The sequence below is a fragment of the Hyaena hyaena genome, unplaced genomic scaffold (assembly GCF_003009895.1).
Source record: "Hyaena hyaena isolate Hyena2069 unplaced genomic scaffold, ASM300989v1 scaffold_1339, whole genome shotgun sequence".
In the NCBI taxonomy this organism is placed as follows: Eukaryota; Metazoa; Chordata; class Mammalia; order Carnivora; family Hyaenidae; genus Hyaena; species Hyaena hyaena.
In genome coordinates this window covers 301,465-312,966 of record NW_024081973.1, presented here as the reverse complement: position 1 = coordinate 312,966, position 11,502 = coordinate 301,465, and the positions used below count along the sequence as shown (strand labels likewise).

The following is an 11,502-nucleotide window of genomic DNA, read 5'->3' as shown; positions in this document are numbered from 1 at the left end:
AACGATATTCTACAATAAATAGACTAGCGTGTCGCTTGAGCAACTCATATTTCTTAATGGGATCAAATAACTGAAATCCACTGATTTCTAAAAATTATCACTGTATCCAAGGGTTATAAGCAAAATTCTTCTGCTTAGAGATGAACAGGATATGTGCAGATTCTGCGAATGAGTTCATGATTAATCATTCTAACAAGTCATATTCTTCCAGTAAGGATGATAAATATTTTACCTCAGTTATTCTTCAGCAACTGATGTATCAAAATCTTCTTTTGAACTTCCTGGGTCAGGAAAGAAACCCCTCTGTCCTCAAGTACTCACTGCTGAGTAGGGAATAAGAGAATTAGAAGTCACCATTTTACTTTTTAATATCCAATATGGTGGCTTCTGCAGATGGGAAAAAGACATCTCGTACTCTCTGTGGTGCCTTTATCATGGTTCACATTCTGGTATCCTTTTCCTCCCAGTCTTCTTCTTCCAGAGTGAGTGTCTCTCTACTGCTAACTGTTTAGACATAGTTGTTAAATGCCTGCTACACTGAGTACAAAGAGGGTAAGATAGATCTCTATTAGAACTTACATGGAATTTGGATGATAGAGATTTCCATTTATTGACCCATGAGAAATTAGAACCAAAGCTTATTCTTCAATGTCTACTTTTAAAGAAAAACAATGCATGAATCCAGATAAAAATATTTATTACTTTCCTATCATTTCTCTCTTGCAAGAGGAGGATTAAACTTTGGTCCCTGTATCAAGTAAGCCATTATTTAGAATTGAGGACAATGAAGAATATAAAATGATGGTGGTGAGGGAGGGATCTCACTTTAAATGCTAAAGGAAATACTAGAGGAAAAATAAATCTTAGAGAATCTAGTAACAATCTTAGGTCTTTTGTTAAGTGTTTATGGGACAAAGTATTGAAGACACTTCCCTCCCAAAAAAACTGATTAACAATTAAAAGTGGCACTCATTCTCTTGTATTACATCTCATTATAGTTCATTGTTTTTTATTACAAGACCAAACTAAAAATTATGTAAAGTCAAAAAGTAAAAACCAGTAGCTCTGTATTTCCCAGGTAAAGTAGTTTATTCTTTTAGGAAATGCCTAATATACATGCAGTCAATATCTTGGGTAGTGAATGATGGATTTGGTCAAATTTCTTGGGCCTCTAATATCCCCAAAGCAGCTTGATTCTACCTCAGCCCCAGGAATGTAGATTATAGGCAGACATGTAAAGTGTGGCCATGTTAATATGTGGAAGAGTTGCTTCAACTTATTGCCACATAGCCATGCTTGGGAAAGTTAACTTGTTCAACTTTGTGGGGAAAAAATGGTATGGAAAAAATATTTTTGCCATTGAGATAAAAGTAAAAAGAGCAAGCATAAAGTGATTATTTATTGACAACGATGGACATTTGTGATACAAGCATTTAAAATTGTATGTAGGATTAGATTACTCCTTTAGATAAGGTGATATGTGTTCAAGCCCCAAAAGATACTTTTTCATGGCTGGGGAAGGCGTAGTGCAGAAGGAATAAATATATATCTGTGTTAGTGATAGTTTGTGAATGGTGGGATGGGGTATGGAATTTAAGAAAAGTGCCATCACCCGGAAAATCATGAGCTGGAAAAAAAAAATCCAAAGCAAATTATTTTGAATATGTGTCAGAGAAAACCACTATATCCACTATGATAGGAATACTTCAGGCTGGGGGGAAAAAACTCATGATCCACTAATACTAGGAAAAGATAATCTACCACTATTCCACATTTGCTTCCTTTTTCACAGTAGGTTGCAGGAAGAATTGTTAGAAAACCAAAAAACAATTCAAGTATAAGAGTAATATTTGTGGAATTCATCTTCAAAGGATATAGCTTACTCAAACTTCAGTTAAAATGACTTTTCTTTTCTGAAAGAAAAAACTCCTGCATGAATTGAAAACCAACAACTTAAATGCCTCGATTTATTTAAAGTTTTCCATTCACCATAATGAAAAGCCTAGTTTCTGTCTTGTCAGAAACAAGCCTTTATTTTTGTATGAGGTTTTATCCGTGGAGACACCGCCCCCTGCTGTGACAAGTGCTTAATTGCAGAATTTTTTTTCTCTCTTCAATGGAAAGGATATGAAGAATAAAGGTACAATTGTTAAAGTGAAAATGACTTTATTTTGAATATACATATCATTCATTTAGTTTCATTTTTATATTGCATAGCCATGTATGGAAGCATATAGGTAAAAATAAACATTAGAAATATCTAGGCATGGAAGTATACAGGCAAAGAAGACATTCAATACATACCCTTGAACAGGCTTAAAAGCATCGTAGGACAGTATCCATTAGAAAAGAATGGATTCATGCAAAAAATCTATCCAAACCATGGTAGGCAAGTGCAATCAGTACAAATTATAGTTTCTTGGGTACAAAAAGTATACATGTTCTTTGGATTGAAAACATAATATAAATGAATGGCTTGGCTTTTATGTCTAAGCCAAAAATCATCTATAGAAGTAAAATGTGTGGATGTCACATGTGACAATAATGTACTTAAGGCCACAGACAGACACACAGAGGTTACCAGCTGACAGAGAGAATGCTGAGAGGTAGGGCAAGTAGAAAGAAAGAAAGAAAGAAAGAAAGAAAGAAAGAAAGAAAGAAAGAAAGAGAGAGAGAGAGAGAGAGAGACGGAGGGAGGGAAAGAAAGAGAAAAAAGAAAAGAGTGAGAGAAATGCAATAAAGCCAACTCTGCCTAAATTAGAAAATAGCAAAGGCATTAAAATGATAACAACTCTCCATAATATGCTGCATTTCTATTTTCTGTCAAAACAATTCACTGTGTATCACTACACAGTTCAGTGAATAAGATAAGGCAACAAATGTAAAGCCTTGGTATTAGGGCAAGTTTAATTTCCTTTCATTTTACACAGGGGGGGGGGAGAATACAGAACTAGAAAATGTGCATCTTTCTGTTCAACAGCACTAATTTTTAAGTGTTCATATGCACTGTGTTTGGCACAAGAGGGATAGGCACATGAAGATTAATTAAATCTCAAGCTTCCACCTCCAAGACTTTACATACAGAAAGCTAAGAAAAGATAATAGTTCTTTACTGTATTAAAAATCAAATGCTTAAAGCAAGTTTTAAAAATTGAGATGAAAAATATTGATAAGGAAAAACAGCAAAGAAAGATACTGAACAAAAATCTCCTGGTTTCCTTTACAGTTTCTTTTTTTCCCATTTATTTTTCCCAAATTGCATTTTACAGTAGAAATGCAGACCACTTAGGATAGCTATGGCTCAATAGTTCTTGGTGCTTTCTTAAGACATCATCTTCTTACACTCTACTGAACAGAAAACCATCCCTTCCACTGGCATGAACTTCTGCCCGATGAGACACTTGCTGCAGCAGGAACACAAAAAGCACTCTGTGGATGCATGCCAGCTGAAGTTGTTATAGGTCACCCGCTGCACTTCAGGGTCAATGGCATTGTGGCATCCTTGACAAACCTGTTAAGTCAATTACACAAATAAGAGAAGAGGATGAGACATCAAACTGTGATGGTAACATTGTCATGTAGGAACGAACAACATTTCTTTCAGATGGTAAATTAAACTGAGAAGGGCCACTCAAGAATATACAACTGAGAGTGACCTTCTGGTTAACCTTTTTAGCCAACTTAATTGGGGTCTAAATGTAGAGCAATGTGAGGAATAACAGATGAAGGCCAAACAGGTGATGTGATGCTTGTAAGATATCCCCATGGTGTGTGAGGCAGAAAGTCCTGATGGCAAATTTCAAAGCAGTTTCCTTCCAGTGTATTCTACTAGACTGCATCTTACTAATTATATAAAAAAAAAAGTCTTATGATTTTTTTCCTGTAATACCAAATGTTGGTGAAGATGTGGAACAACAGGAACTCTCATTCATTACTGGTGGGAATCCAAAATATATAGCCACTCTGGAAGATAGTTTAATAGTTTCTTAGAAAGCTAAACCTACTTTTATCATACAATCAGAATTGTGCTCCTTGGTGTTTATCTAAAGGAGTTGAAAACGTAGGCCCACAAAAACCTGCATATGGATGTTTATAGGATCTTTGTTCATAACTGCCAAAATTTGGACGCAATCAAGATTTCCTTTGGTAGGTGAAGGGATAAGTACACTGTGGTACATCCAGACAATGGAATATTAACCAGTGCTAAAAAGATATGAGCTATTGAACCATAAAAAACATGGAGGAATTTTATTTTATTTTATTTATTTATTTTTTTTTTTACAAATAGTTTATTGTCAAATTAGTTTCTACATAATACTCAGTGCTCATCCCCAAAGTGCCCTCCTCCATGCCCACCCCCCCTCCCCCCCACATCCATCAGTCCTCAGTTTTTGTCAGCATTCAAGAGTCTCTCATGGTTTGCCTCTCTCCCCTTCCCCCACCATTTCCGCCCTTCTTCTCCCCCTTGTTCCTCCGTCAAGTTCCTCCTAATCCTCCTATACGTGCAAACATATGATATTTGTCCTTCTCTGCCTGACTTATTTCGCTCAGCATAACACCCTCAAGGTCCATCCATGCTGCTACACATGGCCAGATTTCATTGTTTCTCATTGCCATGTAGTATTCCATGGTATAGATAAACCACATCTTCTTGATCCATTCATCTGTTGATGGAACATGGAGGAATTTTAAATGCATATTGCTGAGGGAAAGAAGTCAATCTAAAAAAGCAACATACTGTATAATTCCAACTGTATGACATTTGGCAAAGGCAAATCTATGGAGAAAATAAGAAGATTGTGGTTGCCAGGGGTGGGATAGGGAGGTGGGAGAGAGGAACAGGTAAAGCACAGAGGACTTTTAGGTCAGTGAAAATATTCTCTATGATATTATAATGATGGATGTGTGTCATTCATCCATTCCTGTACAATATTGTACAATATTCCTGTACAATACCAGGAATAAACCCTGAGGTGAACTATGGACTTTGGGTGATTATGGTATGTCAATGTAGATTCATCCTTGGTAAAAAATGTAGCATTCAGGTCAGTGATGTTGATAATGAGTGAGGTTATATATATTTGATCATAGGGGTTATATAAGAAGTTGCTGTGTCTTCCTCTCAATTTTGTTTTAAAACTAAAACTGCTCTTAAAAAATAGTCTTAAAAAGATTTTTCCTCACTCTTTAAAGCTTTGAAGTAGTAATTTTACTAGCCTTACCTCTGACACATAAGATTCTTAACACCAGTAATTTCTAGACAGTATGAAGTGAAAATCATGTTCAAAGTAATTAAGGACTCAATTAAAAATACTGACAGTGTTTGAGAATAATTAGCTTGCACTAAAAATATAACTTATAGTGAATTGGCTTCTGTTCTAAGTCATAATTTATGTATAATCTAATATTGTAAAACATTAATACTTACATTCTTTATACCATTCAGTGTATGTTATGCACAAATAAATATACCGCATACATGCACATCCACACCCAGAGACATACATAATTTTCTGGTTTAGCTGAGCATGTATATGAAGAAAATAAATGAACAACTCCCAGTATTATAGGAGAAAACAAAACTACCCTCTTAAGACCTCCAAAACACTAGATAGTCCATAGGCCTTCTTGTTTATGCATGTTCTGAATGAATGTGACCATCTAAAGTTTTGTCTTAAGTATTTTATAACAAGTGAAGAAAGCAACAAATTGTCCTACATTACATGAAAGTGTCTAATCTCAGCACCTTTGGTCTCTTAATGTCTGTCAGGAATCACTGAGAGATGAAGGTAGGTCATTTAGCCTGAGCCTCCTTACTTAGGAAGACTTTAAAATGAGGCTGCTGTTCAGTGGGGAAACTAGTTTAGGGTGTGAAGTGAGACCCTGTTACAAATATCCACTTCAAACACACAATATACTTTCCATACTTTATAGAGCTACATGGCTTCTAGTTACAGAGATTATAGCTGCTTAATTCACACGTTATGTCAACCTAGTGTTTCCTGAGAGCAAGGGAGAAATTCTCTTTCCATGATCAATACACTCTTCTTGAATACAAGAGAAATGAGTGTTTTAATTACAAATGCACTCTTAATTTGTAGCTGTGCCATGCAAGCAGTTGTTTTTTCGAATATTCCTATTTTGTAGCTTTATATTTAGAATTTTGTTCTTGGTAGTCTTCTATGTATCATATTAACTTTTCTATATTTTAAACTTGCCTGTATAAAACAGAAGCATGTCACACTAAATTCTTTTAATCCCTTGCTTTTAGACCATGACATACCTTCTTTATCTCATTCCTCTAATACTACTTGTGGATCTTTTTATAATCTTTTAAAACTCATTGTGATTTTAGAATTTATTTATATGTATTTATTTTGAGAGAGAGAACATGAGTGGGGAAGGGACAGAAAGAGAGGGAGAGAGAGAATCCCAAGAAGGCTTTGCATCGTCAAAGCTGAACCTGATGTGGGGCTTGATGCCATGAACTGTGAGATCATGACCTGAGCTGAAACCAAGAGTTGGACGCTTAACTGACTGAGCCACCCAGACACCCCTTTCATTTGTGATTTTCAAAAAGAGATAACTACTATTCAATTGTATATAAAAATTGAGGAAATTGTTTAGGTTAAAAAAATGAACTAATGAACACACTGAATGGTATAGGTTTTTTTTAAAAAAAATTGTTTTAATGTTTATTTTTTTTGAGCGAGAGAGAGACAGAGCATGAGTGAGGAAGAAGGAGAGAGAGAGGGAGACACAGAATCCGAAGCAGGCTCCAAGCTGTTGGCACAGAGCCCGATGCGGGGCTCCAATTGCAAGATAATGACCTGAGCCAAAGTCAGCACTTAGCTGACTGAGCTACCCAGGCGCCCCACTGCATGGTATGGGTTTTTAGGGTTTGTGGTTTCATATAATTTAGCTTTGCTAATAATTTGTCATTCATCCCAAAGTCTGACATACAGTCCCAGCTAAGATCTACTGCCCCTAATTTTTCATAAATCTGAAAGTTGCCTAGGCTTCATAGAGGGTCTGGGGATTACGGAAACAATCTGGGAAATGTGCTTTACCACTTTCTGCTTAGCATTTGAGTTCTCTGGATTCTTAAACTTATGATATTTCAATTAGTTCTTCTTTCCTTCAATTTCTCCTACTTCTTTTAGTGTTTTTATACACAATGTGATAAAGCTAATGACACTGGTTTTAATGAGCTCTCTGGAGGGAGGTTCCTGTGAAATCTCAGAGATGTGAATTCAGAGGGTGCCCATTTGAGACCAGAATTCCAAAGACCATGCTGAGACAAAGTAGGTATATTTCCCATTATCTTCTTTCCAAGTTATTTTTTATTTCAGAAATGTCCTGTTTTGAGTTGAGTTCTTACCTTCAGGTCTACAAATAGGTTGTAGGTTCAGGTTTGTTTGTTTGTTTGTTTGAAGATTGAAAGATCTAAGCAGACTGATGCCTTGAACTAGACAATTTTCAAAATTTTACACCATTTAGTATGTGGCATGAGTAGCTCTTTTTTGTCATGAGCTGGTTTGTTCAGGCAATGGAGAGAAGTGTTAATTTTAATTTTAGACAAAGGGCAGTAGTACATCTTACTGAGAAAGTCAATTTTCTAAAAGAAAGCATGCCATATTGTAAGGCTAAATAATTTAGACTCTCTCTCTCTTAATAATAGCTGTGGTTATTATTCTCTATTGGTTAGTCACAATGTAATGAAGAGAAGCTTCTAACAGTTAAATAAAGCACTTCCATCTATTTACAGCTTTATTCAGTAAATATTTATTGAGTATCTACTGTGCTGTTCTAGTGTTGGAAATATAAAACAAAGCAAACAAAATTTCTGCCCCCATGGAGTCTGCTTCCTAGTCCTTGAGACCAAGGTCACACACCGCTACAATAAAATACATATTATGACAATCCTTTTCCTTTAGAGAAATTGTAGGAACAATATTCATAGAAACAGTTTTTAGCTAAATTATGTACCAGGCCACATGCTGATTCACTATCTTTTCCCCAAGTACAACAAAAGTCCCTGTTGATCCCAAAACAAATGAGAAATATTAGAACACAAATCAGTCGCTCTAACATTTCCTAAGGGCAAACATTAAGGACATGGAAATAAGAGGCAAGCTCTATCCACCAGCTACTTATAGTCTAGAGGAGGAGACAGATGGGTAGTATTAGTTACACACAGATGTGCCTCATAGGAACACAGAGAGGAATTCTAGCCAGAGAAAAAGGGGTGGAGCTTGGGGCAAAAAATTAAGAAAGATGTTCTAAAAAAAGTTAAGCCTACACCAAATCTGGGGGAAGATACAGGCATGTCAGTTAAAATAGGGAATAAGGAAGGTGCATCAGACAAAAGAATTAGTGTAAATAGAGGGCCAAGAATAGTGTATAAACTAGAAAACGAATAACTTGTTGAAATGTCTGATTTGAGCTGGATAACCAGTAGAAGAGGCTGGGCAGACAAGAAAGAGCTAGATCTGTTAAGCAAAGGCTTGATGATTAGATTTGCATTTCAGAAAGATTATCTTCCATCATTACGGTGGCTTTGGACAAGGTGAAGAATGGAAGGGGGAAGACCAAATTTGAGATCACTGCAATAATCCAAATGACCAAAAAAAAAAAAAAAAAAAAGGTCTGAAGTAGAGTAGTTGTAACTGTGAGGATCTGAGATTTACTGATGAGGCAGAATTGATAGAAAATGAATGATACTCGGGAATGTATAAAGGTTGAAAATTTTGCCACTGGCATCAAAACTGGTTACCTTATTTTCCATAGTATTACACTCCTGGAATGATATAAATATGTCATTTTATTCCTTAGCCAGGAGTTTGCTTTACTTGATAGCTCATGGGAGTCTTTAACTAGTACATATTTTCCTGCTTATAAAGAAGTAAATGTCTATCATTTTAATACCCCTGGATTAAAAGCTTTACCATATATGGTCAACTTTCCTTATCTACTCTTTATCTAAATTACTTATCTCCTGGCCATCATGTAATAGCAGCTCTGTTTAAGCAGGGTAGAGCTAAGAAAAGAATATATTTATTTTTATATGTTTTTATATTATATTTAATATTTTATAAATATATTTACATTTTAAATATATTTATCATTAGTTATTTGAATGGTTGGCTGATGCAGATAAATCTAAACACAAAGGTCAAATTTTGTTATACTAAATCAATTCACAATGAAGGTTTAAGAAATAGGTATTGTACAATCTCTAGGTTAAAAATTTAAAAATGATGCCATAGTGGGGGAGCTTCAGGAACATGAACAGAAACCATAAACACTCAAATACAGCTAAGGAATATGAACAGCCCCTAAAAATCTTAATGTAAATGACTCTGATCTATATGATGAGAATCAATCAATCTCATTCCCACTAAAGAATTTTTTTTTAGTGGGGATTAGATTACTGAGTAGTGCTTATAATCTACATAATATACGGTACAGATAGAACTCTTGAGGTAGCTCATAGTCAACGTATGTTGTTTTTGAATTACCTAGACTTTAACACCCTGTGGTAGAGATTACATATTTCCTACTTAAGGGAATTACCATCTGTTTCTCATCTGTGAGAGGGTCAAATAAAGGCATAAAGTAAAGTTCTAAAGCAGGTCAGGGCAATCATATACCTAGAATGCTCCTTACCACAGCATGATTCTTCACATAGCAGGGCTTGCACACAGGCTTGTCATTGACCATCACGTATATTTCCCCAGCTAGGATGTTGTCACAGTCAAAGCAGCAGAAATGTTTCAAATGCCAATTTTGGTTTTCTGCCTGGGTGTACTCATTGCTGAATATTAACTGGAAATAGGGCAAAAATAAGATGAATCATATTATTTTCCTTCTTGGTACAAATGACAAAGCCAGGTTCTTTAGACCAATAAGGGTTTTAGATCCACAGATAATATCAACCTACTTTCCTGGGCTCAAAGTCTAAAAATAACCTAAAGCTTACACTCGGGTTATTATTTAGTTTAGCCCAAATCAATTTTTTTATGTTTGTGGACAGTCTTTCATTAGTCAACACAATTAACACAGTCGCTCAGAATGAAGTTAAAAGTTTTTCTTTTCTACTCATCTCCTCTGCATATAAATAAAGCAACTGATGCTTGGTTAATTCACGTCACCTTTCTGCTAAGGATGCCTTGGTAGATGGTAAGGGGACTCTATGGGAGTACAAGAAGGAGAGAACATACCTCATCGCAGCCAGCACATCGTGGTTTCTCACTGTCACAGTAATGTCTGCCACAGTATAATTTCCCATTCTTCCAGAAATAAATCATGTCAACCAGGAGTTCATGGCAGGTACTGCAGACAAAACAGGCTGGGTGCCACAGTTTATCATAACCGGCTCTTTCAGCATAGATGGCTGGGTCACCCTCCTTCATATTCAGTTTGCAGCAGTAGCAGGACTGAAAGGGAAGCCATCCAAAATAATATGGTCATTGTAGGCTGGATATTTCTCATCATCAGTTTACTAGGGATGCAGAGAAACAATTTACAAGAGAAATCATTTCTACTAACATTAGTAATTTGTCCATGGAGACAATCACGTGTCAGTACTTCTAGGAAGTAGACTCCCTTGGCTTCCTCCAGGCTCTTTAAACCTAACTTTTGTGCCCTGCTGGTAACAGAGCACTGTTTCCTGAATTAAAGTCACTTACAGAAAAAGGCTAACAGTAATTTTCACAATTTTTAAGTGATTGTCTCAAAATGATTATCTTAGAACTTATTAGTACCTTTTCTTGTTTTTTAACAGGACTAAGCCTTATTGGTTGGATCTATGGAAATATATTACACTAAGTTTAGCTCTTATTTCTTGTTCATCTGTGTCATAATGTTCTACTTTAGAGGCATAAAAAAAGACTTCAATTTCTCTCTCTAGGAGATTTTTTAAAAATATGATTGACTATATAGTTGATCCTCAGACAATACCAGGGTTAGGGGTGCTGATTCCCCAACACAGTCAAAAATCCATGAATAACTTTTTGTTCCACATATAAATTTTGGCTACCTCAAAACTTAACTACTAATAGTCTACTGTTAACTGGAAGTCTTACCAATAACATAAATGGTCCATTAATATATATTTTGTATGCTATATGTATTATATATGTATTACATGCTGTATTCTTAAAATAAAGCTAGAAAAAAATTATTAAGAAAATCCTATGGAAGAGAAAATACATTTATAGTACTATATTGTATTAATAAAAAAAATCTGCGATAAGGGGACCTGCACAGTTCAAACCCATTTTTCAGGGTCAACTGTATACTCACATAAATTTAAATCTGAATTTTAGGCATGTTCTCACAAGCAAAACTGAATTAACCTAAGCATATATTATTCTTGTTTGTGGGAGAGATAAACAACACCAAAATTATGTTTAGAAATAGATTCTAGATTAGTATGTCATATTCCAGCATGACACCAATGCTAACTACCACATACACATACAACTCACAATTATCCTT

General features: G+C 35.5%; 1 protein-coding gene across 1 annotated transcript in view; it reads right to left on the bottom strand.

The window, feature by feature from the left end:
- Positions 1-2,898: 2,898 nt before the first annotated feature.
- TES (testin LIM domain protein) overlaps positions 2,899-11,502 on the bottom strand; it is a 48,474-nt gene continuing 39,870 nt past the window's right edge. The window contains exons 5-7 of the mRNA XM_039223371.1: positions 10,224-10,439; positions 9,670-9,828; positions 2,899-3,511 (exon numbers count right to left, since the gene is read on the bottom strand). Coding sequence (XP_039079302.1) covers positions 3,323-3,511; positions 9,670-9,828; positions 10,224-10,439 — 564 coding nt within the window. The 3' untranslated portion in view covers positions 2,899-3,322. The remainder of the gene's footprint in view (positions 3,512-9,669; positions 9,829-10,223; positions 10,440-11,502) is intronic.